This window comes from Emydura macquarii, unplaced genomic scaffold (assembly GCF_026122565.2).
Source record: "Emydura macquarii macquarii isolate MOO-44397 ecotype Brisbane River unplaced genomic scaffold, CSIRO-AGI_Emac_v2 contig_1790, whole genome shotgun sequence".
NCBI lineage: Eukaryota > Metazoa > Chordata > Testudines > Chelidae > Emydura > Emydura macquarii.
This window is the reverse complement of record NW_027131927.1, coordinates 13,446,012-13,465,226: the sequence shown is the minus strand read 5'-3', so window position 1 is coordinate 13,465,226 and position 19,215 is coordinate 13,446,012. Positions and strand designations below refer to the sequence as shown.

The window sequence follows — 19,215 nt, the reverse complement described above, 5'->3', positions numbered from 1 at the left end:
AATCAGGTTGGTGTGGTCATTATTATTATATGGCCACTGTGTTAATTAGCAGTTTGCATTTTGCTAGTGTTGTTGTTTACATGGTCAAACTTTGCATTTTGGGGGAAAAAAAGGATCAAGAGACCAGCTACACCATCATCAAATCGAAAGAGACAACAATTACAGCGGATGGCTTGAAACCAGCGTCGGCCTATATCTTCCAAATCCGAGCGCGCACGGCTGCAGGGTACGGTGGCTTCAGTCGAAGATTTGAGTTTGAAACCAGCCCAATCTGTAAGTCATTTTAATTCCTGTCAGTTCATGTCTCTGAGATGGTTACCAGAAAAGAGTCAGTGGACCAGTATCTTTGCAAGGGACTCTGGCAGTCTCCTTGTCATCCCCTGCTCTCTCTTTGGCCTGTTTCCTTTTGTTAAGAAGCATCAGTCATGTCATTACTGCGAGTTGGACAGGTGAACATATTGGTCCCTGTTTCCTCATCTCATTTAGTCTAGAGGGAGATGGAAAAATCAGGAAGTCTTTAGACTTGGGAAATTTATGAAGCTTGCTGGTTGGAGAACTTCTTTTTACTGCTGTCTCGCACTGAAATGTTGTCATATACTCATTACTGTGTGTTGGATTGTTTACTGCATTCTTCTACTTCCCATAGTCAGGAATTCCCTGTGGAAGCCTTCAAAGTTTGTGCCAGGGCTGACGGGATACATTTCACTAGGCTTCTTATAGTGTTGTGCACACCTCAACACGATCTGTGGGGGATTCAGAGACATCTCTTAAATATCTTTTGGCTATGTTGCTGGAAAAAATTTCTAATAGAAATACCTCCCAACATCACTTGTGGTGCATTTGTCAGAGAAAGAGCTTTGACATCAAAGACATCATTGGAACATTAGAATCATTCTGAAGCAAGCACCATAGTTAAGGTTGCAAAAATGGTTTCTATCCCTATCCAAGTGCTCCTACGTTTTCCAAAATGTCATCTTTGGATCTGAAATTTAGGGTTGTGGGGATTTTTTTGTTTTTTGTTAGGAGAGGAGAGGAGAGGAGAGGAGAGGAGAGGAGAAATCCCTTCAGGTATTTTTGAGTTTACTGAGGATGAAAATATGCAGTTTTATGACTTACAAAAAAAATCCAAGCAGCACTTTATTTTTTGGGAATGGTTTCGACAAAAGGTCTGAAATGTGAGCCTTGGCAAAGGAAAAGTTCCCCTTGAAGACTAATTATTTTGTTTGGTTTACAAAAAAATTTTTTTTTTGATTATCTAAAATTTGAGCATTGGAAGATTATGTCCAGAGCATGAATGACAGATATTTTTGTTGGGCTATTTTCTGCCCTCTTGTACATCCCTATTGAGTTTAGTGGTATTTTGTTCTGTGTTTGTACAGCATCTAGCCCAAGAGGATCCTACTCCATGACTGAGGTTCTGAAGTGGCATCAAAATTCTCAAAATAATAATAATACAGATGTAATAGAGGCCAGTTTAGGTCTCAATCCTATATACACTTTGCACACACACTTAACTTTTAGCTTAACTTCACTGGAGCAACTTACGTACTTGCATAAGTGTTGGCAGGATTGGGACCTAAATCTGTTGGTGCATATTTAGAGAGGCTATTGCATATATGCATAGCCAGGTAAATAGGCGGTTTGCAAACCTGTTAGTCTATCACCATGAAATACTCTTCATCCCCGCACTCCACTCACAAACACACAGCTATCGCTCATAGTTGAAAATACCCCATGCTGTCTGGTTTGATGTAATGGTGAAGGAAGCATGGCCTGTAGCCCAGCTAGCTCCCTCTTGTAGGTGGAGAGCAAGAGTCAAATGCAGACGGGTCCCGGGAGGGCAAGGAGATAGAAAACAATGTATTGGGCATCTGACTATGGCAAAATGGCAAATTTGGTGATGAAATGTTTACTTTCATGGCACTGTGGACAGATGCCAAATTTCATGGGTGCAAAGAGACTGATTCAGGTTTCCTTGCATGCTCAGGCGGTTGATACTGCAGCAGTTTGCATCCAGTTCACATTTTTAAGCAACCATAAGGGCTGAAAACTTTTTTTTTTTTAATGAAAGCTCAGGTTCCAGAGCATAATTCTGTGGCGGATGTGAATTCCATGTAATTGTGGAGTATATGGTTTTACTCCTGATTATATTTAAAGGATCAGTTTTAAGCTGTTTGCCATGTAAACAAAGCCCCAAGCACTTTAATTTGGTGCACAGCAAGCCAGGGTATGAATCTGCAGTGCACTAGTGTGCCATGCACTAACTGTCTGGGTGGACCCTGCTAGCATGCTGTAAGTTTACACCCTGGCATGCCATGCACTAAATTATTGTGTAGAAATACCCTTATATGCCATTATGAGGAAATACGTTTTGTTCGCTGGTTACTGATTCTTTGCAATGGTGTATCGGTGATAACTTTCACTGTCATAAAACATGCACTCTGTGTACCTATTTCAATTTATACAACTGACATTTATTAATCTCTTTGTATGCAAGAGAGATTTCATGATTATAATATTCTGTTCATTCCTTTGGTGAATAGCAAGTCATGCTGTATGTTTTCCTTATAAATTTACATTCATCAACTGTTTGATTACTGCTTCCTTGGTTCATTTGAAAGCCATCAGTTCTTTAAAAAAAGATACAATGTTGTCATTTCAGTGAGAGCTACCTTTTAAGTCGTAGCTGTGGAGTCAGTGGCTGAGCTAATATAGTGCAAATAGAATAGTGATGTAAACATTAATGCAATAAGAATTGTCTATTTAATGTATTTCTTATTGCATTAACCATTATACTCATGATCCTATAAATAGAAACAAAACCATATTATGCTGGAAAATAATTCTGTGTTATTATAGGCAAGTTCTGGATGCAGTAGAAAAGTTTCTAATTTAGAGTAGTTCAATAATCATGTTTCAGAATATTAATAGGTAATATAATGGCACTTCTTGCACATTTGGTCCAGTGCCATCATGACCTAAAATCATGAGCCAAAAACAATAATAGTTTTGAACGACTTATCATGTAAATCTTGGAAATACTCATTGTAACTCTCAAAACAACAATAGTAAGATTTTTACAGGGCATTACGTCATAACTTTTCAAAGTACTTTCCAACCATTAATTAATTAATTTTTATAAGCCTCTTTGAGTGACTATTCCAATTTTGCAGATGGCAAAACTGAGGCACAAAGATTAAGGGTGTGATACAAAACTCCCTGACATCAGTGGAATGACTCCAGGTCAGCAGTGTATCCCAGTTCAGCAAAGCACTTGAGCATTGGCTTACATAGATCTTAAGCACATGCTTAAAAGCTTTGCAGAATAGGGATGGATTTTAAGTATGTGCTTAAATATTTTACTCAATTGCAGCCCCATTGACCTCAGTGGGCTTTTGAGAAGGCTATATGGCCCAGATCCTGAGAGGTATTTAGGTGCCTAACTCCCTTTGAAGTTAGTGGGAGTTAGGCACCTAAATTCCTTTGAGGACCTGTTCCTAAATGGCTTTCACAAGGTCACACAGGAAGTCTCTGGTAGAGCCAGGAATACAATTCATACTGATGACTCTCAGGCCTGTGTTTTAATCTTGGTTACACAGTTCAGCAAGCAGAACTCTAGATGGTGCTGGATACGTCCTACAAACATGTAAAAGTGAAGTCCCACTCTTGCTCTTACTGGGGCATATGTGGGAAAGTGCTGTCCCTATATTCCACACAGTCTCAGCTGCTCTCAAACTGAGTTGGTAGTGTGCGTCCATTCGTAGCACACAAGAGCACTGGGACAGACGAGCTACTACCAACCCCGAGTGTGCATCACGTGCTAAAGAGGCTTGATTTGTGTGGGAAAGGAATAGGGTCTGGCTGGCTAGAGAGTTCCAGCAGAAGCACACACAAGCTGCCAACTCTAGTACTGAGCAGCGCGTTCCAGCTGAATGGCACTGCAAAGAATGTCCCACCTGGGTAATGTTAGCCAGCCGTTTGGAATCCTGCCATCTGCCACCAGGGCTCCTTGTAACACAAAACATCTGGCAGCTTGTCTGCTTCCCCTCCCAACACAACTTTTAGTATTTTGGGACGTGAACCTGCAACCACCGCGTAGAGTGCGTCCTGTCATCCTAGTGACTCTGCTACGTGCCAGAGTGTTTGCAGAAGTGGGCCCCACATTTGTCTGTGTCATGAACTCACAAGCCATAAATGAGCAAATAACCCACTAAGCTAAACTGTGTCAACTTGCAGATATGCGAGACAGGGCAAGAGGGAAGGCAGGGGTCAGATCCTGGTCCGAATTAATTTTTAATGAAGGTTCTAAGTTCAGATCAACTGTCTTGTCTCTCCAGCAACCTGGCTCGCTGCTACGCTGCTGCTCTTCTTCTCCCTCATACACCTAGCTCTCCAGCCCTCTGTTACCCTCTACCCTTGCATCTCCCTGACCACTCTGGTTGCCTCTCTCTCTGCTACTCATCCTCTTCCTGACATTCTAACTCTCCCTTGCTGATTGGGAGCCCCCAACACCTCCCAGCAAGTTCTGCCTTATTTATCCATCCCCTAAACATTATAAAGACACCAGGGAAAATGGGTTAATGTTCTCTTTAAAATGTGTTTTTTAAATTATATTACCCAGCAAACAACAATAAACTTTAAGACAGAACCTGTATAAATACGTGATGCTAATAAAATGTCTAGGTGATGCTGTAGGTTTTGAATAGTTAGACAATAAAGGTCTAATGTTCTGGCCAAATCATTATGAAATCATTGACTGTAGTTTAGCTGGGCTGTACTATGTATTATGAATTACCAATCAGAGAGTTACCATGTAAATGACTACTAGGAAAACCATTCCAAATCAATGTTTAATACATTAGGGTTGGTTTTTTTACATTTAATATCGGGCCATATTCAGTTATTTGATAGCATCCATAAAATTAAGGAGTCATTTCCCCTTCCATTTTTAGTTAAAGGCCTATTTCACCGTGCAATCAATTTCTGCTGATTCCTTGGGGAGGAAAGTGCTAATGTGTGGAAAAACCTTTCCCCATGTAATACCCTATCTGTAGCTGTAATTAAACCCATCACCCAAAATAACTGTTCGTCTGACTGTGCCTTCCCTATAGAGCTATGCTCTGAGGAGATCTCTACATGCTGATATCCCCCACACTTGAAATTAGGGGCATAGTTACCTCTTCTTCAGCTCCTCCCTTCTTCAGGGACCAGGGGACAGCCCATCTTAGATTCAGATTACGGTATTGCCAACCCCAAGAATTCTCAAAAATTAAGTGATAGGTTTAAAATTAGGCTCAGATATGATTTTTTACTGGTAAATCTCCATAAACATTGATCTCAGCATACACACACAAACCAACAGAACACGTTTTCATCGATGAATACTAAAATTTACAGATAGAGCAAGGAAAAATGCTGCTTGTGAACTTATTAGAATTTGATGTAAGAACATTTACTTGGTACAGTCTGACATATGCTATTGACAATTTGTGTTTTAACGGTTATAAAGCTTTAACTCTTTGAATCTCGGTGTCTACTCTCACTAAATAATTATTGTCTGACATTCCTCTGCTGCATTGCTTGACTTTCCCCATAATTTCCCACAACTGTGAAAATTTAAATGGATAAAAGTGTAAAAAAAAATTCTTGAACATTGATATTATCCGTTGATATTATATATAAAAACAAAAATCAAATTCTGCCACGCCTAGTTAAAATTCATGCAGTTTTTAAAAATAGTAATTTTGGGCTACTTTTTCTTTGCTTTCAGGTATCGCAACCCTTAGAGCTCACATTTTCAAACTTTTCTCGGCAATCATGAGGTCTAGAAACTTAACTTTAATAGAAAAGGGGAAAAAAAAAAAAAAAGGAATCTGAGATAGTCATATGAATCCAGGAGCTGAGAATTTAAGAAAATCAATCAATATTGTGAGACTGTCAATACTATTATGAGATTTAGCAGTGTGGAGGGATGCAGATGGCAGATGCATTGAGGGAGGAGATGAGCTAATACAGGGCCAAATGCATTTGTCTCCAGGTCTGCAAGATAAAAGGAAGTTTATTTTCTAGAAAAAAACTAGTTACTTTTATTTTCTGAGGGGTTTTTTTCCTGCTTATTTTAAGTTTTGAACTTCAGTAACACTCAGAAATATTTACATGAGCTTAATTTATATTTATAAAGCATTTGTTACTAGAAACAGGCTGTAATTTCAATCTGGGAACTAAAACTATTTCAAAATTGTCATAAAAACTATTAAACTATTCTAGAAAGGGGGCTCATGACTTCCTTCCCCCTTTGTAGAATAGTTTAATAGAAGCATAGATGCAATCAGTGGAGTCATTGCAGAGAGGGGCGTAAGTAGTAGATGAAATCAACTGTTGTTGAATGTTAGAGTGACTGGAATTGGACTAGTGGAGTTGATAAAGGCTTAATGTGCTAGAATACAGAAACTTCAGGAAGGTCGCCAGAACGCTCAATAAAATGTCTCCCTCTATGCAAGTGCTAAGTTAGATCTGCAATATAAGACTCCAAAATGTGGTTGTTCTTAAGCATAAGAGGCTGGCAATAGTCTCTGGCCAAGGACCAAAATGGGGCCAAAAATCAATCCCTATATGCCAGATGCCAGACTTCAAATCCAGAGGTGATCTCTCTAACGTCCAATTGGAGTGAGCTGATGAGTCACAGTGCATTGTCGTCTTCCTTCTGACAGTGCTGGCGTCCCTGTGTGACAGGCTATCTTCCCATTATACATTTGTGGCCCCTGCAGTATTTGTGGTATCATAGAAGCTATTAAAAAGCCACATTTTCTACCTGTCACCACACAGTTCTACAGATATCTCCTATGCCAACCATATAGACATGCTGTGGTAATCTCAAAAAGCAATATGTGGTAAAAGCTGGCAGTTTTTGATATTTTTAATAGTGACCAATGTCTGTAAGATTTATACTGAACTCTGTTTGGGATAAACTACTGTGGTACAGTAATTCTGATTATCTATTGGAACCATGGCATTTTAGTTAAAATGGAAATATGGTTCAGCTAACATTTATCCCATTAGGAAGATGATTAATATTTTTTAGACAAGCAGTTCACTAGGAAGTTCATATGATTCAAGGCCAAAAGGAGACAGCTTGAATTCATTTTAAAATGCTTGCATTTAACCTCAAGTATGAGGCTAGCTGCCGGTTGAACATTGACAATGTTTTTCTGAAGAGTAGACATTTTATGTTGTTATCTATTCTAGAAGTGATGGCCCGGCCAAGATCAGGGCCTGATTATGCTAGATTATGCCCAAACACATAGTGAGACAGTTCCTGCACCAAAGAATTGACAATCTAAACAGACAAGACAGAGATTAAGTGCTATTATTTTCTCCATTTTACAGACAGGAGGTTTAGGCACAGACACATTAAGTCTGCCACTGAAGGTGTAATAGGAAGCTGCTGGTAAAACTGGGTATTGACCTGAGGTCTCCTGAGTCCAGTGTCTTAATCACGGGACAGTCCTTCCTCTCAGGCAATCCACAGAGAGGGATTTTTGAAAGGACACAATCTGGAAGCAGTTCTGCTTTCCTTACAGTAAACAGAGACCAACCAAAATATTAGTCTTCAGCACTAGTTTATTCCAAAGGGCACCAGCTGGCCTTATGCTTAAAGGTGCTCCAAAGAGTTAATAAATAAGCCCCAGAAGACTCCTAAGGCTGAGGTAATTTTTACGTGGTCTTGTCATGTGCATCGTATCTGCTTTTTATTTTCCGGCTAATAAGAATTCAATCCATGAGCTTTGTCTTTAAATATTCCCAAAATAGAGACTTTCTTTGGTGTCCATCTGCTACCTGAGAGATTTCTAGTGCTGTGTAACGAGGCAAATAGATTCCAGTTTACCATTTGGAAAGCTGAATTCTGTGACATTTTGATGAGGGTGGTAAATTAAAGTTTCCAGAAATGGAACCCTTCACCCCCCATTTTCTTTCCAAAAAAGAATAAATATGAGAAGAAACAAACCAACCAACCTGTGAAAGAATTAATGAATTGGTAGAACCGCAATGTCTCTGGCATCCTTTAAATAAAGACTCGTGTGAGTGTTCACTATAATTTTAACCTTAATCTCCATTTTCTGTTTCTCATCTCAGCAGTAGCCGCATCCAATGATCAGAGCCAGATTCCTATAATTGCTGTGTCAGTAACAGTGGGAGTGATCCTGTTGGCAGTTGTTATTGGTTTCCTTCTCAGTGGAAGGTAAGAGAAGAAGCTGTGCATTTATACTTTTTCAACCGTTATGTATAACTTTGACCTGACTGATTGAGAAGCACATTTCTGAAGAGGCCAGAAAATGAGCCCCTGCTGTCATGTGATATAGTACAGTATGTGGACAGTCTGATTTATGAATATGCTGAAATAAAAACCACACATTTTCTGTTCATATATGTAGTTCACTTCCCAGGGACTTTCATCTCTGTATAGATCAGTGGTCCCTGAATTGTGGGGCACGCCCTGGCGTGGAGGTACGTTTGGGAGACATGCAGCAGGGCCTAGGTCAGCCCCGTGGGGGGGAAGGGAGGGAGTGCTAAGCAGCCCCACTCTGCCCCCCAACCCAGCTCTTCCTCTAGCCGCAGCTCTCCTCCGCCCCCTGGTCTGCCCCCAGCCCAGCTCCACCCCATTACCAGCCCAGCTCTGTCTTTATTCTCTCTCCACCGCTAGGCCAGCTCCGCTTCAAACCCCAGTTCCTCCCCCATCCCCTATTTGTCTTCAGCCCAAGCTCCTCTGCTGAGTAAGCCTTGGCTGTGCAGTAATGGGGGGCAGGAAGAGGCAGATGGATTCCATTACTGGTAAGTGGGGCCGCGACAGGAAAAGTTTGGGCACCACTGGTCTTGATGGAACCTGTTTCCTTGTTAGGCTTCCTTTTCACAAGAGCATTTTCTCATTTGTTCAAAAATAAGCAGAATTTGTTTTGTAGAAGAAGACCACCTGAGACCTGGTGAAATTCAGTACCTTTGTACAGAGTCGTTCTCCTTAGACTTGCTAGCAAAAGGCCAAATCCAGAAGTTCTGATTCAGTTTACCCTCATATTTTGCAAATGGTCCTTTCTCAGAAAAACTCCCCAGAGTGTGTAAAACATGAGTAAAGACAAGAAGTGAAATCCTGGCTCAGAATTGCCATTGACTTCAATAGGGTCTGGATTTCACCCAAGGTGTTCTGGATTTGGGCCATAAAAATTAATTATACACCAAATATGAGTATATTCAGTAGTTAACTAACCTCTATGGGGGCCATCCTTAGGGCCTGATTCACCATTGTTTTTCTTCATGTGCCTAACTTGAACCAAGTGAGTAGTCCCATTGACTTCAATGACTTCCCTTGACTTCAGCGGGATTACTCGTGTGATTAAATGTAACAGATGCTTAAGTAACTGGCTGGATTGGAGCCGTACCATTCTTGACACTCCAGCTGAAGTCAATAGAAGTTTTCGATGCAACATGAGCAGCAGGATTGGAAAATCTATGATTTATGTCTATCTCCATTTTTACTGTGGCACTAATTTTTCATAGATGCCCATATGCAGGATATGAGACATTTGTTCCTACGCTACCTAGTCCCAACAGAGAATGAAATATCTTTTTAATGAACTCCTATCAAAGCACAATGCAATTTATTTTTTTATGGCAGCTGTCAAACCATTACAGTGTCCTTCGTACAAACCAGGAGAAAACACTATGCCAATCACTGTAGATTTCACTGTCTCCCCCCTCCCCTCCTACCCCTTCACAAAGGGGAGTAGAATTTTTTCCTTGATAGCTACATATTACAGCAATGTTGTGTGCCTGGTGGACTATATATACTGCATCGCTGTATAATGGTGACTGATAGTAGGAAAAACAGATGTAAGATGGTGACAGAGCAACGGAAAAGTTACTGGCTATATCTGGGTATTATTTCACAAAGGAGACAGGCTTCTTTTAACACGAAGCGTTTTGTGTCAAGTCCAGCCAGTCTGAGCAGGCGTGACTGCAGGCCTGTGGCAGCTCTGAGCTCTTTGACGCGGCTTCCATTTAATTTAGTTCAGGGGACTTGCTGAGTGCAATGGTCTCTGTGAGGGAGCCTCGCAGTGTGGGGTGGGGACTTATGGGAAACTCCACCAAACAGAGCTCATTGCAGAGAGTGATATAGACTTGACACTCTGCAGATCCATTGACCCTGCAGGGACTCAGAGCCCAATCCTGTGGGTTCTGGGGTATTTGCCAGGACAGCCAACCCTCCCTGGGCCTTCTCCACCTGCCATAGACTCCCTCTGCTATGTCTTTGCCCACCCACTCCAACCTGCACTGACTTCTGTGCTGATGTGTGCTCAGCAATGTGCTTATGCTTAGCTCATAGCCATGGAGAGTGCCTCTTCCCCATCTCTCTCCTGATGTTCCCTACAACCCACTGCCCCACCCCTGCAGGCAAATCCCCAGCTCTGCGTGTGTGTGGAGGAAGGGAGAGTGGACAGAAGCTTCTATAGTCTCCTGGTGAGGGGCAAGCCGGTACTACGGAGCCTGCTTTTACTACTTGAGTTCCCACGGGGGCGGCCTTTCTGCTCCTTCCATCTATGGCATGGCACTGAAGGTCCAAGTGAGCACTGAGCCTGATGGTTTCAGTGTCTTACCTGGTTTGCCATACTAGTTCATTTCATCGTCCTCTCCTTTGTCAATGGACTTCTGCTAACATTTCCTCTTGGGTAGTATCCCTGGATACATTTGTGAAAACTCTCCATGTTACACGTAACTCCTCTGGCTAATGTTGACGCCCTCTGCTATTTTGCCACCTTTATGAATGCTACTGACCAGGGATGTTTCTTTTTTGGGGCCCCATGCCTCCATCTCTGTCCACGGTTGCATGCTTAGGGGGACACAGAGGCATCTCCAAGCCCCCTGGAAGGCCCGGGGTTCAGCTTGTGTGTGTAGCGGGGAAGCAGAGCAATTGGCTAGACTTCTCTGGATTCTCCCCAGCCTTTGCGCTTTCTGGCCATAGGAGACACCCAGAGAGATCAAGATTTTCAAAGGTCTCTAGTAATCTCAGGCACCCACCTTGCGACACCTGCAAGAGACCTGGTTTTCAGGGGCAGATGTTCAACACCAGGGCCTCTTGCAGGTCCCTTGAGTTAGGTGCCCCAAAACTGAGGCACCGAACACTCGTCACTTTTGAAAACCTTGGCTGCAGCCTGATGGAAGTGGGACAGATCAGCAGTTAAGGAAGGTAGAACCTCTGGCTTCTTCTGTAGGGTGGCAAAGCCTGCCTCTTCCCCTTCAACAGAAAATGTCTTGGCAATTCCATGAATTAAAACACATGCGGACAAGCGCTGAACTAGTGTAAATTCTACAGACATCAGTGGAGGTCTGACAGTTTGTATCAGCTGAGGATCTGTTCCCATGAAGCTTCCTTTTCCTTACACAAAGAGTTACAAAGCAAGGGAGAACTGGTACTAGCTCCCCCCGCTCCCCCACACTTTTCCATAAACTTTAGATAAACCCTCTTTTCAAAGGTTTCTTGCTCAACTCCTAAAGAGAACAGTCTGGGATGCAATTTTATTTGCTAGGTATTAGATGGAAATTCAGCACCCAAATCCAGGGGAGACCAGTAAGTCCCTCAACTACCTGTGGAGAAGCCGTGAGCAGCTTTGGACCTGTCACGAGTTCACATCCATCATTAGCAAAACAGCTTCAGAATTGCAGGGCTTGTTTAGTAGTTTCTTTTCCATGCAATTGTAAAGCCTGACTGGCATTTTGAATGTCTCTTAACAACAGAAAAATAAAACAAAACACAGAAACCCTGAAGTTGGCAGCCAGTTTTGAAATGAAACAAAGTAAATATATATATAAGGCATCGCTGAAGCAGAAATGCCACCAAAATATTTCGGTCATGCTGCTTTGTTTCGGAGATGATTTCAAGACAATTCCTGGAGTGACTGTCATGCTGTGACATTACCAGGATGATAAATATATGCCAAGTCACGGTGTAATCCCTAACAGAATCTGTTAACCGGTTTCTAGATCTGTAAAATGCTTTGTCTGTTTGGCATTTGCGCATTCCAGTGCTGGGCACCAAAGGAGTTAAATTTCCTTTTCAAATTTGTTCCCATTCATTATTTCTAGCAAGACAGACAGTTAGGACTCTAGGATCCGATTCAGCTGGACGTATCCACTGCACAAGGCTGTCGTTACTCCCTTGCTGCTTCAGGCCAACATGGGAAAAATCAACAGCAGTGTCAACAAGGGAAAAATCCTCTAGGTCAGCGCCTGAAAGCAATAGAGCAGCCGGAGGGTAGACAGCTCATGCAGCTGAGCTCCTTGCCTCTGGCTCTCTGTTACTCCCAATTCCTACTATCATTCATGCTCCCTGTCTGAGGCTGCGGAACCCGTAAGAATTGCAGCCAATTGTACTCCCCACACATGGCCAGATGCAGAGTTTTCCTAGCTTCCAATCAGCCAGGCTAAATCATGGATGTAAAAGTGAAACAGTGGGGGGGGGGGGGGGAGCTTTGGAGGGAGAGGGGAAAGTGGAGGACATCCCCTCTCTCAATTGCCAGGCTAGGAAAGAAGCTCTGACTTGAGTGTTTCAGGAGACGGGTCTCAACAAATATCTAATCCCTCAACAGCTACTAGGTGTGGAAGGATAGAGGGTCCCTAGGAAATAGCTTCCAGAACTGTAGCAGCATCCAGGAGTTTGAAGGACTGTAGAGTCTCTTTTTTTCCTGGGTCTCATAAGGTAGATGTTTCTACACCTCCTTTTATTTGCCTGCAAGTGTCTCTGCAGTTCCTCTTGTCTTTCCAGTGAATGTAAATAACAGCTTGGCTCTTCCCATTGGCAGCCAGCCCTAAACCAAAGGTTAGCTGAACAGTTAGTCACTGTGGCATTTCCGCACGCCAGCGTCCATCTGTGGAAACACAGTTTGTTCCTGAAGCTGGAGGTTCCTGGGAATTTGAAACTGTGTGTGCTTTACCCTAAACAATTAAGCTGCATTGCAGACCTGCCTTACTTGCTCAAGGAAACTCTTTGCAAATAATCTGTCCTCTGAACAAGGTCACAGAGTTGCTGAGCAAAATACCTGATAATTATTTTAATGAACTACTCTTTTATTTTGCTAAGGTGACATAGAATAGTCTATTAGCAATTGCATAACAATCGGACCTGAAAATTAGAAGGGAAGCTCGTTAAATTAAACCTGTGTTGTTAATGAGTTAGAAAGAGGGTTGGCTTAGAAAAACCTCTGTGAAACCAGACAAAAGCATTGACTTACATAATATCTAGTTGCCTTCCTTTTCGGTTTCTTATGATTACCTGCTCTTCTCAAAAATCTAAGCCATTTTACAGTTACCAGTAATGCTAAATTTTGCTGTCCAAGCAGTGTTTAAATGTCTACTGCATGCATCCTAATTACCGATTGAAATGTATGAATTACAAAACAAAAACACCTGCCTCCCCCTATGCGATCAACAATCTCTTCTAGAATTTCAATTTCTCAGAATCCTTCCAGCTACTCCCCATGTGCCATTTCACCAGGGTGAAGAAGTCACTGAAAACACTGTCCCATCCGTGGCCTCCTGCAGTGCTCTGGTACCATTCCTTGCCATCAAATAATCCCGGGTGGCATCCAGGATTATTTGATGGCAAGGGCTGGTACCACAGGACAGGTGCACCATGGGTGAGGCCAGCCCTCAAAATGCTACGGCTCGAAGGGCCCTAATGCCTGGTGGGTTCCAATACATGCCAGCTGACTTCAACACTAGGGCCTCTCAGGGCCCCAGGCACCCTGCTGCCTCCTACTCCCAGCCCAACTCATTACCATGGGGCCTTCCCCGGCTGGCCACCCATCACCCACCTGAGCAGGAGGCAAAGATCGGCAGCAGACACTGTCCCGCCCTACTCCATCGCTACTCCACTGGTTCATCACGTCTGTTTCCCCACCATGGGCTTATCTCTGTTGTGAGGTGCTATCGGGGTGGCAGGAGGCAGAAGCCTATTGTTCCACAGCTCTGGGGCCATCTGCCCTTTTCTGCCCCATCTCTAGACCCCTTCCCCTTCCTTGGGTCAGTCAGCCACAGCTACTACCACCACCTCCACTCAGCTGCTACCACCACCTCCACTTCCACCCAGGAAAGCAATGAGAGCAGGCAGGGGCAGCTTGATTTCTTTCTGTTCCTTTGCCCCAGAGAACCTGCTGGCCAGGAGGAGGATCTATAAGGGAATCACAGGAGCTTTGCTGGGTGCATGACATGCCAGGCGTGCTGCAGAAATGCATTATGAGGTGGCCAAGTGCACAATCATCACATGAGACAAATGATACTTTGGTCACTCTGTGGTTCTTTACAGAGCCAGAGGCACATAGCATAGGGTCAAAGTAATATAACTTCAAGCCTGTTATATATCACTGGCCCTTAAGGAATTACAGAGCTGTCAAAATAGACCTCTCACTTGACATATGAGCGTGTATATGTGTGTAGATATAAACAAGTAAGTGTGCATCATAATTATTAGCACATGATATCAGAAGGCTTGATTCTTATTTGCTTTAAGGCCCCTTTGCAACACTGTATGAGTCTTAAGGTGGATGTAAGGAGATTTTTTAAAAATGTGTTATAGCATGAACAAAGAGTGGAAATTTATTGAGTTCAGTGGGAGAGAGTTAGGTCAACTCTGAGTGTGTATGAAAATCCCACTCCAAATAGCTGAAGCGTGGACTGTGGATATATCATATCTATGCCACTGATTATTAATGACCTTTTCATCTTAAGAGAGCTGCCAAAGAATCCAAGAGAGTCTTTCACAGACCTGATGAAAGATATATTCGAAACGATGAAAAGTGCTCCTTGTCCTCAATCATCCATATATAGAAATTCTCCTTTGGCAAGAAATCAGCCTTCAAAAGGCAAAGCAAAGACAATTTTGCCACTTGGGTATTGGCAATTGCAAGCTTCTGCAGCTTACCCAACCTTGACCTCAGTCGATTTGGCCTTTCAATATTAACCCCTCACAGCTGCAGAGGGCTAATTTCTGGACACAAAGGTGCATCTTTTTAAAAGACTACTTTCAAAGTATGGAGAGGATTGGTGATGAGTATGTTATGTATAAGAGGTGCTGAACCAAGTTTTGCAACCTTCTATGACATGGAAGGTCACAATAGATGAGTTTTTCCACTAAGGAAATTACTTTTACAGTATGTACCGGAGCTTAAAATAGTTCACTTTTCTCGATATTTCCGTAGGAAACATGGGAGACAGTTTGTGGATAATGCTTTTCAGAAGTAGTGAAAAATGTTCATAGCATGAGTCATGGTTTGTTAGTTGTGGCATTTTAAAGGACATATTTATCTGTATATTTCTGCCAGCTTTCCTGTTGGGCATCACCTCCAAAGATTTATGGCTGTCTCCTGCTACTATGCATTACATGTCACCCCCAAGATACACTTGATAACAGGAAGGATTTTGTGGGAAAAGGCCCCCACTTTGTCAAGATTCACAGCCAACATCAGGAAGGGCAACCCTGCTTTCTTTTAAGTCAATGGAAGCTGATCCAAGAGTTACAGAAGCTTGCCCTACCCATTTAAAAACCAAGGTCATCACCTCAACAGCCACTTAGCTCTTGGGCAATCCTCTCTTACTCAGAGTGAGTTCAGCTCGTATCAGTAGAATGAACCTTGATCAACCCTTACTAAAGAAGAGTTCTGGTAACTCTCCCAACCCTTCTGGATGAGTTAACATCTCTCCAAGTCCGAGATGCCCTGTCTTACCAGCCTGCAGGCCACAATCACTAACTCCACTCTATCTTCCAAGAATTGTCTCTACTAAGAACTAACTTCCCTAGCATCTTGTAGATCAACTCACCTGGATCTGCCACCCCAACAACCAAAAAACAAGATGACTACCCTGCCTTAGAAATGCCTCAGGGTTTGCACAGACATACAAAGTCTCAAAGGACAGGCAGAAGCCACCTGCTTTCAGGGAGTAACTCCCACCTTCTATCTATTTGACCTTTTCACGCCGTTGCTCCCAGTTAGGAAAATGAGATATATAAGGGGTCAGCTAATCAAAGTGGTTTTAACTCAGCTTATTTTGCCAGGTTCAGACAGTGACTTGAATGCTCCCCACTTTGACCAGGACCATTATTAAGCAAGAAGACCCAGAGGCCTACCCCTAGAGAGTAATGGTTTTGGCAGGAGGAAGGGAATTAGACATGTCCAAATCTTGTCGCATGTTCATTCAAAGTGAGATAAAGTGAAAAAGGCCAAAAGCCAAGTAGAATTGGATCTTGCAAAGGGAATTAAAACCAATAGTCAAAGTTTCTACAGCCATATAAATAGGAAGAAAACGAAAGAAGAAGTGGGACCACTAAGCACTGAGGATGGGGTGGAGGTTACGGATAATCTAGGCATGGCCCAATATATAAACAAATATTTTGCCTCAGTTTTTAATGAGGCTAGTGAAGAGTTTAGAGATGGAGGAAGGGAGGCTAATGGGTTTGAGGATATGGAGGTAGAAATTACCACATCCGAAGTAGAAGCCAAACTCGACCTGCTTAATGGGACTAAATCAGGAGGCCCGGATAATCTCCATCCAAAAATATTAAAGGAACTGGCATGTGAAATTGCAAGCCCATTAGCAAAGATTTTTAATGAATCTGTAAACTCAGGGCTTGTACTGTACGACTGAAGAATTGCTAACATAGTTCTTATTTTTAAGAAAGGGAAAAAAACTGATTCAGGTAGTTACAGGTCTGTTAGCTTGACCTCAGTAGTATGCAAGGTGTTGGAAAAAATTTTGAAAGAGAAAGTAGTTAAGGACATTGAGGTTAACAGTAATTGGTACAAAATACAACTTGGCTTTTCAAAGGGTAGATTGTGTCAGACCAACCTGATCTCCTTTTTTGAGAAGATAACAGATTTTTTAGACAAAGGGAATGCAGTGGATCTAATTTACCTAGATTTCAGTAAGGCATTTGATAAGGTTCCACATGGGGAATTATTAGTTACATTGGAAAAGATGGGGATTAATACGAAAATTGGAAGGTGGATAAGTAACTGGTTAAAGGGGAGACTACAATGGGTCATACTGAAAGGTGAACTATCAGGCTGGAGAGAGGTTACTAGTGGAGTTCCTCAGGGATCCGTCTTGGGACCAGTCTTATTTAACCTTTTTATTGCTGACCTTGGCACAAAAAGTGGGAGTGTGCTAATAAAGTTTGCAGATGATACGAAGTTGGGAGGTGTTGCTAATACAGAGAGGGATCGGGATATCATACAGAAAGATCTGGATGATCTTGTAAACTGGAGTATAGAAATAGGATTAAATTTAATAATGGAAAGTGCAAGGTCATGCACCTAGGGACTAATAACAAGAACTTTTGCTGTAAGCTGGGGACACATCAATTGGAAATGATAGAGGAAGAGAAGGACCTGGGATATTGGTTGATCACAGGATGACTATGAGCTGCCATTGTGATGTGGCCGTGAAAAAGCTAATGAGGTCCTAGGATGCATCAAGCAAGGTATTTCCAGTAGAGATAGGGAGGTGTTAGTACCGTTATTATAAGGTGTTTGTCAGACCTCATCTGGAATACTGTCTGCAGTTCTGGTCTGGATATGGTAAAAAAACAAACAAACTTCCATTAACATTAGAATCTTTTCTTCTCCAGTTGTAGGTTTTTAAAGAATGCGCCATAGGAATAGCTTGCTAAAACTAAGAACGATACTTTTGCTTTCTCATGATCAATTCCTTAATTTATCATTATTCCTAGAAACCTGAACTGTGTACAGCAGACACTCAAAGCTGCATCTATGGTCACCACTAAATATTCAAGGTGCAAAAGAAATAGGCTTTGTGTTATCTGTCAGTTTGCAAAACTCTAACTTCATTGATTAATAGGTATAAAACTTTGGTTGGTATCTTCAATAGGTATGCTCATTAATGAAGTAGGCAGACTCACTGGTTTGTAACAAATCAGAGTGCATCTGATACAGAAACATTCCCAGAGCAATTTTCTTCATTTGTTGCCTGGACAATACAATTTGTTTGTAGTAGATTGATATGCAATATGTTGGTAGCACGGCATTATCTTTTCTGAAACTTGGGGATCAGAAGTTTTGCCATCTAATCCAGTTAAGAACTGCAGTTCAAGCCAGCCAAGGTGGAATGGATGCTTATTGGCTGAGGAAAGCATCTAGCAGTATTAATGATGGTCTCCCTGTCTGTATGTCCTGCTTCCACCAAAAAGGCAGAAGGCAGTCTTCAGTAAATACCTGGCCCCCAGACTTTGGGGGCATTCCTCCCAGGAGGGCTCTGGCTCTTCAGCTCCTGGCAGCTTCCTTGCTTCTTCTAGCACTGTTCCCCTCTTCTATATGTAAAACAGATGTATGTTTTCTGCAAGGTGTACATACCATTCTGAATGTATTGGATTCTTGTTTTTTTGTTTTTTGTTTTTTTTGTTAAATCTTAAGCAGCACAGATCTAGAAAAATAACTGTTTAACTTGCCTGTAAATTACAGATTTAGGTGTATAAATCATCGAGGCACAAATTCTGCCTTCACTTACACCTGAGCAACTACACTGAAATGTGGGGCCAGTTTTTCCAAAGAACTCAGGATGAAATTTACAAGCTTCCACAGTTGGGGCCAGATTTTCAGAAGAGCTCAGCTCCCATGTAGGCATCTAAATAAGGGCTAGATTTTCATAAAAAAATCAGCACCTAGCATGCTTTGTTCTTTTGCGAATCTAGGCAGTTTTTTGGACTCTAAGGGGATGTCTACACTGCAATTCGACACCCATGGCTGGGCTGCACCAGCTGACTTGGGCTAAGGGGCTGTTTAATTGTAGCATAGATATTTAGGCTCAGGATGCAGCCCAAGCTCTGGAACCTTCCCACTTTGCAGGGTCCTATAGCCCAGACTTCAGCATGAGCCCAAACATCTACACTGCAACTAAACAGACCCTTAGCCTGAGCCCTGTGAGATTGAGTCTGCTGGCCTGGGCCAACCACAGGTTTTTAATTGCAGTGTAGATGTACCCTAGGAGGGAACTGAACTGATTTGAAAATCTGACCCCTATTCTGGCTGCTGAGCAGTTGAGAAAATTCTGGCTAGAGTGTCACTCTTATGGAATGGGAGGTTTCATTCCTCTGTACAAGGTGGAATAAGTGTGTGTGTCTGTGTGTGTGCACGTGTGTATGTGTGACAATTGGCCATT

General features: G+C 42.4%; 1 protein-coding gene across 7 annotated transcripts in view; it reads left to right on the top strand.

Moving 5' to 3' along the window:
* Positions 1-19,215, top strand: part of EPHA5 (EPH receptor A5) — a 292,850-nt gene that overhangs the window by 217,066 nt on the left and 56,569 nt on the right. For 4 of the 7 annotated variants that reach the window (XM_067556908.1, XM_067556905.1, XM_067556910.1 and 1 more), the window contains 2 exons: positions 114-273; positions 8,137-8,239. In XM_067556908.1, coding sequence (XP_067413009.1) covers positions 114-273; positions 8,137-8,239 — 263 coding nt within the window. Of the gene's footprint in view, positions 1-113; positions 274-8,133; positions 8,240-19,215 lie in introns of all 7 variants that reach the window. The other 3 variants (XM_067556907.1, XM_067556904.1, XM_067556906.1) reach the window with 1 other exon arrangement.